This window comes from Colossoma macropomum, unplaced genomic scaffold (genome assembly GCF_904425465.1).
Source record: "Colossoma macropomum unplaced genomic scaffold, Colossoma_macropomum, whole genome shotgun sequence".
Lineage (NCBI taxonomy): Eukaryota > Metazoa > Chordata > Actinopteri > Characiformes > Serrasalmidae > Colossoma > Colossoma macropomum.
In genome coordinates, this window is record NW_023494795.1 from 8,415,821 (window position 1) to 8,432,674 (window position 16,854).

Below are 16,854 nucleotides of genomic sequence, written 5' to 3' on the forward strand. Positions count from 1 at the left end.
GTAATAAGCACATAATGCCATCCAGTGTACAGAAGTAGCAACTGTCCTAAGTTCAAGCCTTTACAAGTAATACCAGCATGACCATTTATTGCAAATGCCTCAAATATGCTTTATTGGCTTTATTTAGGTAATTAGTAGTCATTCATATTTTGTGCCTACGCGACAGATTAACGTTTATTTATTCCGTCAGGATAAGTAACTTCTAAAAAAGTAAAGCTACTTTTGTCATTTGTTTTTCCACGGTGTCTGAGTTGTTGCTGTGAGTTAGCACACCTGGCACATGTTTGTAGCTCTTGCTGAGGTAAGAGAGCCAGCTAGTTCGGAGGACCCAGTCACTGTGGGAGGCTCTCTCAGTCAGGATCCGCACTGCAGTGGGCAGGAGCTGCTGAGCCTCGTTTACTCCACCCTCTGCTCCACCTTCTGGTCCTCCCCCATGAAACTGCAGGCCTTCCAGGACAGCACCACTCTGCATCGCCCTCTGCAGGTCAGTCAGGCTCAGCGGGCGACTCCTGTACTCATACATAAACAGCACATCGTCACTGTCATTACAGAATCTCATGCTTGTTTATAGGAGAAGGAAAAGACGTCTACATGTAATGGAACACGACTGACCTCTTGCCGTGCAGACTGAGTGTGTTGAGACAGTAGAGGAGGACCTGTCCGTCTCTCTGGACGCTGGAAAAGCACGAGTCCTCAGTGGACTGCAGGGCCGAGGGCACCCTGTCCGGCCACACACCTGCACACAACAGCCTGCTGCCCCATTCCTCAGAGTCCAGCACAGCCAACTGCCGCTCTATCACCTCCTGGGCCAACTGAGGAGAGGAGAGAGGAGAAAAGGAAGAGAGATGAGACAGGAGGGAGGGAGAAGTCTAGCCATTCTCTCATAACAGCACAGATCATTGTGACTATGTTAGTTAGCACAGAATTTTAGTCTTGGAATTATGCAGAGTAAAAAATGGCTGCGAGCTTAAGGAAAAAAGTCCCAGAAAAAAAGACCTCTGCCGTGTGGTAAATGGTTCGGAAGACTATTCACACTTAAAAGTGGCCATTATGGTGTTCATATAATAACTATCAATAATTATATGTACTGAAAGATTTGGAAAGAAAGGTATGAATTTTGGCCATATAACTCAAGGACTCATTTGTGCCTGGATATGTGTGTTCGAGCATGTATGCGTGTTAGCACGTACCTGTTGGTTGGCAATGGTGCGCTGGCAGAGTGCGTAGGCCTCCCCACAGGCTTGCAACAGTGCACTGGGCAGGTCCACTCCCCTCTGAAGCTGACCAGACAACAGAGCTGCCGCATGCAGCAGAGACGACACTGAGGAGGCAGGAGAGTCTGGGCCAAGAAAGATGTATTATTAGTAATCCTGTTAGTAACGCACTGTTACTACTAGCCAGTTTACATTCAATTTTAATTGTTTTTAGCAATGTCAGCATTCTATTTTAGAGCTGTGATATGTGATCTGTCATCGCCATACTACATAATCTGCATAGTGACAAGCAGTTTTTGCATTTTATCCATTCCAACTTATTCACAAACCTATTAGCAGGTTTTTCATCCACCAGTTTTTTGAAAATTTTGAAAATGCATAAAAAAAGGAAAAAAACTCTGAATTTTGAATGAAAAAAAAAAGCTCAATATTGCAAAAAGAGTTTAACGCTAGGATGAGGTGGAAAAGATAGAATATCAATAAAGCCGGAATGTGAAAAAGGGTTTTTAAAAAAAAAAAAAAAATGATGACTTATCAAGCTGCAAGTGAGAAACGACTGGCCAGTCATGGCGTTTTTCGAAGGCTGCTTTCTGAAACGCTTAACTGAAAGCTTGTTTAAAAATAACTCTGCACAATGTGCTCCCAGAACTGTCTGGTGCATTTGCGTTCTCAGATGCAAGGTAGACGTCGTCAGGGTGGCACCGAGATTTCAGCCCTCATTAGAAGGGATACGGCTCGTCCTGCCCGGCATCTCCGAGCTGCAGATAACATGGCCAAAAAAAGATGGCAAATAAAAAGATAATCCTACTTAAAGCAAAAACTGAGCTCAGTATCTCCATCTTGCTTTTTTCAATGCAGCCCCTAATTATGGTAGCCTACGTCATCTGAAGTTTGTTCGCATAACCGTAGTGAATGGAAACACAGCTTAATTTGCTGTTTTTCTGCCAAAATTTTGTGAATTTGCATAACATTTGCAAAATGTTTGAATGGAAACCCAGCTATAGTGATACAGACTAGCCTCTTTTCCACTGTAGAGCCAAAGGGTTTCCAGGGCAGTATTGAGCTGTTTCGCACTGATGTGGACTTGTGAGATGGGTTCGGCATGCTCTCAGATTCTTTATCCTCTAAACGGGTGTTATCTGAGGATCACTTACTGAAACCGAGCCTGTACTGCGGTGGGTTGCATTTGTAGCTGGCTAACTATGCTAGCATTAGCGCAGCCCAGCAGGAAACAGCTCAAAGCAACACAGAATAAGTCTATTTTTTTTTTCCTGTCACTTGAATACCAGACATTCGAATTGTGCCCTCATTGGTGGTTTTTAAGCATTGATTCACTGGAATCGAGCCTGTACTGCAGTGGTCACCGTATATTCGCGTTAGCTTAGCCACATATAACAGCATATAACACTAACGTTACAGAACACGTTCGATTTTGGCTTTCTGTCACTCCAACACCAATCAGTAGACTTTTCTCTCCCTGATATAAGTATTTATTATCTATATTTGTGACAGCAGAGCAACAGTTAATTTAACTGAATCCATAATGGGCTATTTGGATCTCCTTAGCCAAGCTAAGTTGGCTACGCAGCAGAGTGCGGTGGCACAAAATGACATAACTTAAATGTTGAATCGATTCACAAATATCTACATTACATCATCCTACTGAACATATTTCCAGCACTGAACACGGTTAGCTAACTGTACTGAAAAATACATGCAGTTAAAAAAAAAAACAAGTCCAGCTTTTAAGTATTCTGCGTCAAACCACGTCTGTGTGGAAATGCCACTAGAACAGCTACCCTCAGTGCTCAGAACTCCTCAGCCCTGCAGTGGGAAAAGAAGCAACTGTGTTTCGTGAAAACGCACAGGGCTTCATCTGTTACTTTACAAGTGAGCAGAGAATCTACAAGGATTGTTCTCGATACTCTTTTGAAAAGCAGAGCCACACAAGACAGCAAATGATAAACACTCTGAGCTGGATCTGCACGTTTCCTGCTATAAACAGAACCATTCCTAATACTCACCCCAGATGGCCGACTTGATCTCAGAATGAACGGACATCAGTATGTCGCACACACAGTCTCCGGTCACTCCTAGAGTGTGTAAGACCGTCTTCAGGTCCAGTGAGTCCCAACACACCCCCTCGTTCTCTCCAGGGATGAATATTTCCACCCCGCGATTCCTCATAGCCCGAGAGATCTCTCCATGCGCAGGGTCCATGGTGAGGAACAACCTGGAGGCGAAGAGAAGAAAATGAAGTAAGAAATGGCCATTTGTTACTTTTGTGATCACCACATTATATCGTTCAATTTTTTATTTTTTTGGATTTTTAACCCGATTTTCTCCCCAATTTAGTCGTGTCCAATTCCACCCGCTAGTTAGGACTGCCCCAATCACACAATGCTATCAACGCTAGGAGGGTGAAGGCTAACACAGGCTTCCTCCGAGACCTGTGAAGCCAACCACCGCTTCTTTTCGAACTGCCGCTCACGCAACGTCACTGGACAGCCGAACGCGCTCGGAGGAAAGCACCAACCGCCAGTTCTGTTACGTCAGCTAACAGACGCCCGCGCTGACTAGCATCGCGCTGAGTGATGGGGGGAGAAGGAGGGGCCATCCTACCCACCCAGAGAGAGCGAGGCCAATTGTGCTCTCTTGGACTCCCCGGTACGGATGGCTGTAGCATCACCAGGGATCGAACTCGCGATTTCCTGATGATAGGGCCAACGCTTAGACGGTTGCGCCACTCAGGAGCCCCCCATATCGTTCACATTTTTAACCAGGATTTCCCCACTGCTAACAAACCCCTGATTTTTAGAAAACAGCCAAAAGCTGTTTGAAGGTTTGGTGAAATATTGGCAGAGAAATTCAAATCATTTTAAAAGACAGCTGAATATCAACCTAGAACATTGTAGCAGAACTAGCATGAATGAAGCTGAGCATGAGCTGAAACACTCCTTAGAACATCAATGTGAATGGGTGGGGCTAAACTGCTATAGGCTGAGTAAGTGAATATATATAAAAAAGGTTGTTCTTGTAGTTTAGTTTCCATTTATAGACTATGTGACTGAGCTGTGAATAGAAAGGTTTGGAGTACACAGTATTTACAAAATAGCTCAAACTTGCATCAAAAAAAAAAAAGTGAGGAAAATTTGTACCTGAAGTTCGGGTGCGGGGTGATGCTCGGGGTTGTGCCATCGATGACCCCACGCTCATTAATGGTCAAAGACCCACTCGGCTCCAGAAGAGCATTCAGGCGATCGAGCACAGACGGGCTACAAACGCAAACAAATACACACAAAAATTAGATGCAGGTATTTTGCTATACATGCCAACTAGGAAATAAGGTTAAGCATAACCTTCATACATTCCTCCTATGCCGTCATTAACAATATTACAGCATAGTAGAATCATATATAATATTGTAGTCTTACTCTGAGATGCTAAACAGCATTCATGTCCACAATAATAAACAGGATATTAATGTAAACCCATCCAAAACCCTGATTTAAGCGACTGGAGCAACATCACAGGGCTTTTACTGTCTCTCGGTGACAGAGTGAAACTGAAACGAATCAAGAGACCATGTCTCACACTGGCTAAATTCATGGAGATCACTGTATCAGTAACCGACCTGCAGAAGTTGACGTTGTCCATAAGCAGCCAGTCTCCAGCCTGCAGGGCTTGGACCAGCATGCCATCCAGCCACTCGAAACCGCCATGACTCCAGCCATCTTCCATCTGCGCCAAGCGCTCCTTCAGCAGGGTGAAATCCATCTGCAGCTTCGACATGTCTGTATCAGCAAGAAATGGGTACAAATAAACTGTATTCAGGTATGTGAACTGACTTATAGAAAAGAAACCAGTTCAAGAACATTTAATCAATCAATGAATAGTACGAAGAATAATTTGTGGATTGAAGTTCTTTGAAATTCATCAATGACTGAGGAGAAACATGACGCAGATCACTGTCCGGTGACACACACAGGGGACTGAGTTAATGCCTGTGCAATAAAATAAGTTAAAGGGCCCATCTCCTGCATTTTTGTTGGATTTTAATTTTTTGGGATTTATTTGGTTTCTTATAGCAAGGATTAATTTTTTGCTATTACCAATTTCCAACCTCTCTTTATCATTTAGAATTTAACAGACTATTTTTATTACAGTGCCCTTATATGCAAATGAGCTCTGTTTTGATTGCCCTATATTGTGTCTAGTCTGCCTTTATTTGGATAGTGCACTATAGTCCCCTATAGACTAACTATCTGTTAAAAATCAGTTGATTCTAAATAGTGGTGGGGTTAGAACTAGGATTTGGACCAGGTTGAGGGTTGGGTTTAGGTTTGGGGTTGAGGTTAAGGTTAGGGTTAGGATTTGGACCAGGTTAAGGGGTGGGTTTAGGTTTGGGGTTGAGGTTAAGGTTAGGGTTAGGATGAGAGCCAGGTTTAGAGTTAAAGAAAATTATGGTCAATTTAGATTAGATATTTAGTTGAATGTAACTTGAAAGTAAATTAAAGTATCTACAAAGCATCTAAAGTGGACTATACAAATAAAGTGTTACCTTGTGTCTCATGTAAAACACAGTTCAGTCTGAAAAACTCCTTATAACATTAACGTGACTGGGCGGAGCTAGACTGCTGAAGGCTGAACAGGAGGATATATATGCAAGTGGGCTTGTTTTTGTGACATCACAAAAACTAGGAGCTCAAAACGCCTGTTTTTGGAGCTCTGTTTTTATACACGATCTGCAAAGACTGCAGAGTGAACACTACACTTTAAACCTTTAACAGTGTTTACATACTACAGCAAACTCTTGTGAGGAAAACAGTTTTCTATGATATGGGCTCCTTAAAACATTCTAAGCAGAGAATAATCTAAACGGAAGGTAATAATAATATGAAGGAATCATAGAACATTTAACAGAGTATTTCAAGACACAAGTGTGCCCTCAAACGCATGTAGGGAACTGTATAGAAAAAAAGGGACATTTCAGTGTTGAAGCTGCTGCACCTGTGAAGACTTTGAGTTTGGTGTTCAGCTTGTGCAGAAGCACTATGATGACCTCCAGCTTGTTCAGGGCCTCGAAGGTCAGGGCTCCCTCGGTGGTGTCGAGTCCCTCGTCCCGCAGCCAGCGGCGGAACGTGCTCCACGTGCTCAGCAGGAACTCTGTGTCCTGCACCGCCCCGTCCAGTGACATCAGCCCCCGCCGCGTCACCATAGCAACCACGTAGTCCATGCTCTCCAGCACCTGCTGCCATGGCCGGATGATGTCCACCTGGTGGCCATACGAACAAGCAAATAAGTGAAGCATCCAGCTTTCACAACATGAGCTGTTCTTCTTTAACTGTTATGTACAAATGGACGAAATAAGCTCACAGTACTAGCAAACACTGAAAGATACAGATGCAGTATTGACTAACATTACAGAACTCATTACTAGCAGCAAGTATTTCGGCACTGCGAAAACTTAATTTAGAAAAACAATAACCAAGCCTGTATAAACATACATTTCTAAGCCCAAAAACTGATCCTAAAGTGACCCAAAATGAAAAAGAAAATGGAAAAAAAAACTTCTACAAGTTTTTGTTGCGTCAGTGGTAGATATAGGTTAGACATAGGTTAATCAAAAAGGAAACAGTGAAACAGTTTTTTCTTCCTTTTTACAGGAACATTTACTGTGGTTTAGAGGGCAGCGCTGAGCAATGTTTGTTTATTTGTTAGCTCGGGTTTTAAGCTGAAATTATCTGGGAGCCCGGGCAGCGTTCAGTATGCCTCAGGTTTTTATTTGATTGGTTATCCTCATATGCAGTGCTCTGCTGTTGCTATTAACAATGCAAGAATAAGACAAAACTGAACTTATAAAGCTTTGGTTGGGTAATCAGCCACAGTGTCTGGTAGTTGAATCTACCAATCAGATACTGCAGAAAAATGATGATTCGTACGTGGTGGGCCAGATGTTTTATACCACTTGTTATTTTTTTTTTTGGTGGAAAAACTTCCATTTTCTCAAAATAAGGCCTAACTAACTCAATACAGAGAACAACAGATTTACATTTCATCAACATTCGTATCTTTAAAATCTACATGTTCAAAATAACATGAGATGTTTATACTCACTGGCCAAAATCTGGGGTGAAAAATTTAGCTTAATATCTTAAGATTAATTGTGTGGTAGCAGGTGGACCGGGAAACTGAAAAGGGTCAGATTATGAACAGTATGTAAGGATTAATGTCACCTCAGTAGAACAGCAGCTCAACCCAAAATCTGTTTTTTTTATTATATTTTCTGAAGCATTCCGTTTGGTTTTGCTCCAAGATACGGCAAGATATTTCGATTGCTGACCATCTACTCACCTGTTCAAACCCGCCCAGCAGTTCCGTGGTGTCCATAGCGCTGTTCATAGCCATTACCCTGAGTCTGTGTCCGGTCAGTAAGGCCAGCAGGTGTACCAGGCTACTCTTCCCACTGGCAGTTGGGCCCACCAAGATGGCCATCCAACCCATCTTCACACACTTCATTATGGACTCCAGCGGCCTCAAAGCCTGATGTGTAATGGATAGAGGAGGGTCCAGGGCGACAGGTGCCCCACCGCTGCGCTGTAGGACTGAGGAACCAACCTTGAGAAAAGGAATAGAAGATAAGGAGTGACAATTCAATTAATAGGTGGCACTCAACAAACAGACAAAAAGTACCTCATTTATTCATTTACACTGAAATTGACATTCACTAAAGACTGTACAGCATCTGACTGACCTGCAGGTTGAGGGGAGTAATGTGGAACTGCCTTGAGCCCATGTAAGGCTCAAAATCCTCTGTAAACACCTTCCTGAACACAGAGAGCACCTGAGAAAGCAAAATATTTTGTCAGTCAAGCCACCAGTATGTGTTAACATTGTACATGCTCATATAAATAGGTGCGGTCATGGCTACCTGAGCCTTATCTGCTTCAGTTCTCATTCGATCTGCATACACCAGTCCAACATGCTGTCCAGGGTTATAGAAGGCTGGTGATTGGTCAGTCTGCATCAGCTGACACCAGCGGAAGAGATCACGTAGGTTGAACTCCCATGGTCCTCCTTTCTGACCCCATTTCCTCTCCACTGTCACTTCATGCGCAAGCTGTTAAAAAGACAACAGTGTGGGCTGTTTGGAAATGTTAGAGTAGAAAAGTATATATTTTTATTTCTGACAAGCTATGAATGAATCACTCTGAGAAAGTAGACTAATGCAGGAGACTGGCTATGTGGGTTGTTTGGAATTCAATTATTTAGTGTTACACAAGAGCTACAAAGCTAATGTAGCTAATAGGGCTTTCATTATCGATAATATTAGTAATCAGGTAAATGAGCAATTGTTTTGACAATCAAATTGAGTAATCATATACATGCAATTTACAATAACTATTTAGTTTTACTTCATATGCATGAAATTTGTAACTACAAAAACACTTCATTAGATTCTGCTGGTGTGGGTTTCCTCACTTTCAGTATTGCACACAAAAGTGACTTGAGCTCCCCCTTCTGGAGAATATTCAGACTGCTAAACACGGCCTGCGGATGCCATGTATATCATTCACGCTGCAAAGTAATCGCTGAGCCGATTTACTGGGAATTACATACTTAAATAATCACCCACGTCAAACTATACAGTGCCAGAACCCAAATAATCAGCATACTTGAGATTAATTAACTCGAATGTGCGACAGTTTGGGCATACAAGTTGTATGATGCTAATTAAAGTACATAGGCTTCCATTACTTGTTAGCTAATTAGCTGTTAAGCTCTGGTGAAAAATTACAGAAGCAAACTTCGTAGACTAAATATGTCGTGCCTGACCGAACTCAAATGGGGTAAAGAGGAACTTGTGTGAGTTTTATTTTATGCCAAACTTTTTCCTTTAGATGCCGCTGCTCTTACCCTGTTGCTGAACTGCACCATTTTGGAGATGATCTGCTCATTAATGTTTGGAAAGATGGAGTTACTGATGAACTGCATGTCTTCACTGGTGAGCTGGTCCACATACACCTGCACGCACCAAACAAAGCATAATCTTTTTACCATGGACTAGACATAAACTGACTCAATACAAGAAAGGCATGTATGAAGGAGCTTTACCTGAGTAAACCTGTTGAGGAAGGACTTGGGCAGGCCTTTGCGGCCTCCTCCCTGCGTGAAGGGGTTCTGGCAGCCAAAGATCTTGGTCTTCTCATGCTGGACCTGGAAACGCATGCTCAGTTCTGGAATGTAGATTTCTGCTCTGTGGTCGAAACAGGCGTTCAGACCCTCCAGCACCGACTGAGAGGCCAGATTCAACTGTGTGGGAAAGAGGATCAGCTTTATCTTGTGAAAAAAGTTTGCAGTTCAATTATGCTCCAATTGAAGTAACATTTTCGGATAGCCAACAAAACTCAAGCTGTTTTTAACAGTTTCACAGTTTTACTGTAGTCACCACACTGCCATTGTTGGTCAACAAGATTTTGAACAGCTTTGAAATCCAGGCAATAACATAACATGTACTGTCCTATCAAGCAGGCTGCACAGGACAGCATCCTCTTAAGATTACCTCATCTAGTACAATCCAATGCCCAGCCTTCAGAGCAGCCAACAGAGGACCGTCCCTCCACGCAAACTCTCCCCCCTTACCACCCTCCACTGGAAGGTCTGTTCCAAACAGGTCTGTAACATCCTGAACAGAAAGAAAGATAAATAAAAACTGCTCAAAACACATCTCTGCAATGACAAGTCGAGGTGGGCGATATGGCAAAAATATCATATCATGATACTCAGATATCATAACACACAGTACAATATTTTAACACAAAGAAACAATATGCTAGTTGTGTCTCGTTTAAAACTGTGGGTCAGTATATAGAATCAAGCTTTAAAAACATCTCCCAGCGCCTCCTCCATCTTCTTGCTACACTTCTTATCCAAATTTGTATGCTTAAAACCAAGATAAACGTGTCTTACGGTCTGCTCAGAGAGGTTGATTCGGACGAGGTGGTTTCCGGATGCTTTGGCGAGGGCGGCCACCAGGCTGGTTTTGCCCACTCCGGGTGATCCCTCCAGCAGTATTGGTCTCTGTAGCTTCAACGCCCGCAAAACCCTCATGGCATTCATCGCTGTTGTACCCGCACCCAGAGCGTAATCTGACAAACTACGGCTCTCACTCTCAGGACCTGGAGCGCAAAACGGTAGCATCAGTTGCTGTGCGTGTCTTACGGAAATGTATTTAAAACAATACATTACAATCTATATGTTATAAAACAAAGTGACAAAAATAAATGTAAACAGAAAAATACAACATATAATTCATCTTATCTTCCTGTTGTTCCCAAAATATTCAAACATTAAACAAAGCATCTTAAAAATGCTTTTGGTATCCAGTTTTTATTTAAATCAATGTAACATTCAAACATAAACTGTACAAGTTGTTATTAAAAGGCCCATATCATGAAAAACTAAAATTTTATTTATGAGATGTAGTATATAAATATCACTCAAGTTTCAAAACATAAGTCACACTCCAGTCCTTACAGTCTAAATATGGAAACTAAGCTGCAAAAACAGCCTAATTTGAAATCACTGTTTCACTGACGTCACAGACGCCAACACATTGACATATCTGCCTCCTCAGCCTACAGCAGTTTAGAAAATATATATATAGTATAAAATATCCTCAAAACTGATCAAGACGGCTTGGAATTTCACTTGAAACAAATAAAATACAGTACAAAACAAATATGAGCACAACATTAAAGAGCACCTCTGTACAGATGTGTGGTTAACAGCAAAGGCTCTCACCGGAGACGATGTAGAAGGGTTCAATTCCGAAGAAGTCCTCGCCCCAGCGCGGATCTCTGAGGAGTCTTGTGTCGTACACCCTCAGCACCTCCTGCATCTTCTTGTCCAGCTGAGTGATTCGGCGCAGCTTCGTCTCCAGAAAGGCAAGACACGCCTTACGTGCCGCCACCGCGTTCTCCGCTGCCGACACCGTCGTGCCTGAGGAAAAGAAATGAAACAGCTTGTACCAAGTTGAGCAGCACTTCTCAAACCAGTCCTCAGAGCCTCCCAAACGGCTCACAGCTCTGTATAGTTGCTCTACAGTGCTGTGAAAAGTCCGTGCCCCCTTCCCAATTTCTTCTGTTTCTGCATATTTGTCACACTTGAATGTTTCGGTTTATCAAGCTAGTTTTAATATTAGACAAAGACACCCAAGTGAACACAAAAAGCTGTTTTTAAATGATGACTACTGAAGGAAAAATCGTTGTTTAGCCCTACCTGGCCCTTTATGAAAAAGTAATTGCCCCTTGCTACTAAATCAACCAGTTAACCAAATTCAGTTGAAAACCGGGTTCAGTTTTACTAGCCACACAAAGGGATGATCACCAGACCTGTTCAATCTAAACATCACTATAACAGAACCTGTCTGGCATTGTGAAGCAGACTAGAAAGTCTCGAGAAGCAGCACATGATGCCACGTTCTAAAGAGATTCAAATACAGATGCGAAACAAAGTCACTGAAATCTACCAGTCTGGAAAGGGTTATAAAGCCATTGCTAAGGCTCTGGGACTCCAGTGAACCCCAGTGAGAGCCATTATTTCATTATCCACAAATGGATAAAACTTGGAACAGTGGTGAAGAGGTCACAAAAGAACCCAGATAAACATCTAAAGAACTGCAGGCTCACTGCCTCCATCAAGATCAATGTACATGAATCTACAATCACAAAGAAAGACACTGGGCAAAAATGGCAATCATGGGAGAGGCGCAAGGCACAAAACACTGCTGACCAAAAAGAAAACAAAGGCTCGTCTAGCATTTGCCAAAAACCATCTAGATGACCCCCTAGACTTTTTGGGATAATATTCTGTGGACTGATGAGTTAAAGGTGGAGGTTTTTGGAAGACATGGGTCCCATTACATCTTGCGTAAAGCAGAGCATTCCACCATAAGAACATCATACCAACAGTCAAACACGGTGGTGGTAGTGTGATAGTCTGGGGCGTCTTTGCTTCTGCAGGGCCTGGACACCTTGTCATAAGTGATGAAACCATAAATTCTGCTCTCTATCAGAGAGGAGCAGGATAACGATTCGAAGCACACAAGCAAGAGACGGTCCACAGCCCTACATGTGTAGAATCGCTCTGTGTGTGTAAAGCTGCTCACATGTAAAGCTGCTCTATCTATGGTATAGTTGCTGTGTGTATAACAGCATTATGTGTGTAGTTGTGTGAACTTTTTTAAATTGTCAGCTGCAGCGTTCACCTGATCCAATGCCGTCCACGTAGACCAGGCAGGCGGCATGGACGAATGCAGTGACGGTGTCCAGCCTCTTGTCCCATTCCGGCTCCTCAACTTCGGCCAGTGCCATGAAGCCATTCTCGTCTCGCGGCTCGTCCCTCTCACATACCACGTTCAGGAAGTCTACCCAAGACAGGATGTCCCTGACACTCAGGATACACCGCCTACCAAAATCCTGATTGGTCAGCCAGTCGATGAAGTCCAGCATGAGCTCGGCAATGTCCTTGCCTGCAATTGAGAGTGTGGATGAGTTTCTGGCATGCTTAATGAAAACAGGAACCAGATAATCCCAGTTTATACCTACACAAAGATAACATGTTGTTTAAATACTTTATTCGTCACTTTTTTCACTTGTATAGCGTTTATGAGTCATGTATCTACATGAGAATTGTGTGACAAATTAAAATAACCATTTTATAGAAGACAGACATGAATATTTGAGTGGAAAAATATTGGACTGTGCAGGAGTCTTTAATAATGGACTGTGCAAGAGTCTTCATGGCTGGTGGTCAGCAGTGCCATTCCCAGTGGGCAGTGAACACACACCTTGGTGGTCATGCTGGTCCAGGGAAAGCCCTGATCGCAGGTTGTGCTGGACGATCTTCATCATGTCACTGCGGCTGTTAGTCTGGGGACACCAGATCTCAGTAAACCTGTTCCTCAGTGCGGGGGAAAGCTGGACACACCACACACACACACACACACACTTTAGTTTGGTTTATTTTCCTTTGTTCTCATCAATTTAGTTTAACCTATTAATTTATTCCAATGAACCAACGCCATACTGTAATTGTATTTTTTGTATATATTTTTTCCTACTTTTTCAAATATTTCAGGGACCTAAATTTCTGAATGCTCTGAATGTCTTTAACTTCTCTCAGAACTGACCTCCTTCTTGCCGAAGTCTCCACCAGGATTCATGGTGGCAACCAGTCGAAACTTCTTCCCCGCGATGATGAGCTCAACATCGTCGTCATCACCGCTGCCTTTCTCCGCCAGGACCAGAGACTTCTCTGTCTCCAGCACACTGCAGAGAGCCAGACAGAGAGAGGGTGTAATTGAGAGGGGATCTGATTTGTTTACTTGTGGATGTAGTCTTTGTTTTTGTGTGAGCTCTGTTTCACCTGTTAAGTCTCTCCAGTACAGAGTCGTCTGCCAGCGAAATTTCATCCATCAGAAACACTCCCTCCTGTCTCATAGCCAGCACTAGAGGTCCATCACGCCACTCAAACAGACGGCCATCTTCAGCATCGCCCTGAATGAAAAACATAATGAAGAGGGCCATTAAAAAAACGCTTAAGCTCATCCTGACACTCTACTCAGGAGGATATAAAGCATTCCACTTCTAGATTTCTTCTTTATTTTGCTACATTTACTAAACTAGAATGTACACAACATCCCCGGGGGCTCTTACGTGTCCCGTTCCAGCGTGACGGACAGGGCCTGAGGCCGCCCAGGAAGTCGGACGTCTCCATGTGCAGATGACAATTCACAGAGAAGAACTTCTGCCCTGCCAAAGCAGCAAACAGCTGGCAGATGGTGGTCTTTCCACACCTAAATAACAAAAGTGAAAAGCGCTTTTAACACTTGGCTCTTCATTTGAACTTTTGTACAGTTAAGAGAAAATCTGCAAACGCTTCAGAACGAAACAGGTTTTCTGTGTGAATGGCTCCAAAAATGTGATCATGTTTTATACAGTATTTTACATTTTTCGTAATTTGTCATATATTACTGCTACTGAAAAAATGGTTTGACAGTAAACATAGCTAACTGTTTTTCTTTTTAAAATATTACCAATAGAATGTGCATTTTGGGAGATAAAATCTTACCCAGTATCCCCCACCAGCAGAACAGACTCTCCGAATCGGAGAGCACGGCCCACCAACACGGCGAGCCTCCTCATTCCCTGAGTCCAAACCACGTGACCGAACTCCTCAGGAACACCTGCTATGCTGGCCACAAACGGACCTGCCAATCACACACACGTACAGACCATCAGCCAAAAAGGTCAGATCAGAATTTATATAAAAAAGTCACTGCTGGGGTTATAATAGTTTTGAAATGTTCTTTTTTTTATGGTTTTGAAATTCAGTTAGCTTTAAATGAACATTCATAGTTTTGGTCTAGTTTTAATTTTGAAAAAAGAAGAGTTTCAGTTTAGTTTTTGTTTAGTTTTAGTTTTGCTTTCGGTTTTACTGTGAATATTTTGTCAGAAACCCGGCTGTAATTCCAAACTGGACTCTGCTGTTCCCCTCTGATGAGTTTTGCAGTGCTAAATTAACCCAATAGACTGAACTGCCCCAGGTTACTACAGAACCTCCACAAAGATTTCTCCATTGCTTTAGTCAAAGACATCTCTGCCTCTCGTGTCTACCCGATTTTCTCCCCAATTTAGCCGTCTCCAATTCCACCCGCTAGTTAGGACTGCCCCAATCACACGATGCTATCAACGCTAGGAGGGTGAAGGCTAACACAGGCTTCCTCCGAGACCTGTGAAGCCAGCCACCGCTTCTTTTCGAGCTGATGCTCACGCAACGTCACTGGACAGCCGAACGCACTCGGAGGAAAGCGCCAACCACCAGTTCTGTTACGTCAGCTAACAGACGCCTGCGCTGACTAGCGTTGCGTTGAGTGATGGGGGGAGAAGGAGGGGCCATCCTACCCACCCAGAGAGAGCAAGGCCAATTGTGCTCTCTCGGACTCCCGGCTATGGATGGCTGTAGCATCACCAGGGATCGAACTCGCGATTTCCTGATGATAGGGCCAACGCTTAGACGGTTGCGCCACTCGGGAGCCCCCTTCTTGTGTGGTTAAGGTCTCAAATAAAAGAAATCCTCTCTGGGTCACCAGAGTATATGAATGGTGTTCTTTGAACCACTCCGCTTCGAAATGGTGTGTAAAAAGTTTGCAGCTGCTGAAGTTTAAATAAAGATAAAATCTATCTACTATGTTATTCATACATTCCACTACTTTTGTGAACCTGAGACTTTGGTAAACTCATTTTAAGAACCAAAACAGGTAATCCACATGAGGAAAGCTGTTTTCACAAGAGATATTAAGAATTTCTAAAAACTTCAATTTTTCAGCTTTAAGGCTGAATTTTCTCTTTACACAGTTGTCCAGGTCAAAAAGGCCTCATTACAGAGAGAGCTGAGATTGTTCAGAACATTATGATATATAACGTGGGGGTCATTTTGATGTGTAATATGTGGTTATGCCTATTAGGAGCATTTAAAAATATACGCAAAAAAAAACACCCTTAGACCCCAAGAGTATTTTTTTTCACTGTTAGTTTTTTTTTGTAGTAATAGTTTTCATTAATGATGGTCTCTGCTTAGAAGACATCTACTGAGTCCACAAAATGATCTAATCACCTCACACTCATTACCTCCTGTACATAACTTGATTTACCCACCAATTTAAAGACACTTAGATCCATTACTATTACATAATCACTCAGAAACACAACAAAACATCAATGAGGATACCCTGCACTTCAAAATGAGCCAAATACTGGCTTGGGCTCCAGCGCCAACAATTCTTCTGACTGACAGTCAATGGAACAACTTTTAAATGGGAGCTTTTAAGGAAACCAGTTTTCAATCCTAAATTAGATGGGATCGACCGGGTACACTGTGATTCTACAGCAGTTGGGTGTTGTGCCAGTGTGTCCTGGGTTAAACTCACTGAACTGGGTGGTGACCTGAGCCTCCGAGAACAGCACATCAGGGTTTACTGTCCTCTTGAAGTGCTTCTCCAGGATGTTCTGGATAGTCGAGGCCTCCTCTGGCTTCCGCACACGGCCCGCCAACAGCATGTACCCTGATTGAAACAAAGGATCAGATGTAACATGTGAGGTCTACTCAATATATAAAGAAATGAAGAATGTTATGGTTAGACATTACCATCGTTAGCTAGATGCTGCAGCCAATCACGTGAGGTGTCCGTCTGCTCCTCTAGTCTGTAACGTTCAGCCCAGCGGAACAGGTCTCTGAGAGTGATGAAACCATGCTTCCCAGCAAACACGCTGGATCCCCTCCGCAAGGACTGAAACACACACACAAACAAAGGAGCACATGTGCATTAGTTACTGCATATCAGCAAACAGTTTAAATTAAATAAAGATCCAGAACAGTTCATGTGTAAATTCGGGCCCAATCTGCATGATAATGTTGCCACTTATTATGATACAAATTTTAAGGAGCTACAAATGTTGACGACTAAAGCTCAGAATAAACAAGGCTTTAACAATCCTAACAGATTTGGAAAATGGAGAGCATCACATACTTAACCTCCGAGTTTCTTGTTGTTTTGTCATACGCTACATACACTAGA

General features: G+C 42.8%; 1 protein-coding gene across 1 annotated transcript in view; it reads right to left on the reverse strand.

Moving 5' to 3' along the window:
- mdn1 (midasin AAA ATPase 1) overlaps window positions 1-16,854 on the reverse strand; it is a 92,581-nt gene that overhangs the window by 43,247 nt on the left and 32,480 nt on the right. Inside the window, 24 exon segments of the mRNA XM_036581362.1 lie at window positions 274-509; window positions 613-812; window positions 1,191-1,339; window positions 3,239-3,447; window positions 4,373-4,489; window positions 4,849-5,008; window positions 6,225-6,489; window positions 7,569-7,832; window positions 7,969-8,058; window positions 8,146-8,334; window positions 9,132-9,239; window positions 9,330-9,527; window positions 9,778-9,900; window positions 10,185-10,393; window positions 11,019-11,216; window positions 12,484-12,747; window positions 13,066-13,195; window positions 13,408-13,546; window positions 13,644-13,774; window positions 13,934-13,960; window positions 13,962-14,073; window positions 14,349-14,487; window positions 16,207-16,341; window positions 16,425-16,566. Coding sequence (XP_036437255.1) covers window positions 274-509; window positions 613-812; window positions 1,191-1,339; window positions 3,239-3,447; window positions 4,373-4,489; window positions 4,849-5,008; window positions 6,225-6,489; window positions 7,569-7,832; window positions 7,969-8,058; window positions 8,146-8,334; window positions 9,132-9,239; window positions 9,330-9,527; window positions 9,778-9,900; window positions 10,185-10,393; window positions 11,019-11,216; window positions 12,484-12,747; window positions 13,066-13,195; window positions 13,408-13,546; window positions 13,644-13,774; window positions 13,934-13,960; window positions 13,962-14,073; window positions 14,349-14,487; window positions 16,207-16,341; window positions 16,425-16,566 — 3,934 coding nt within the window.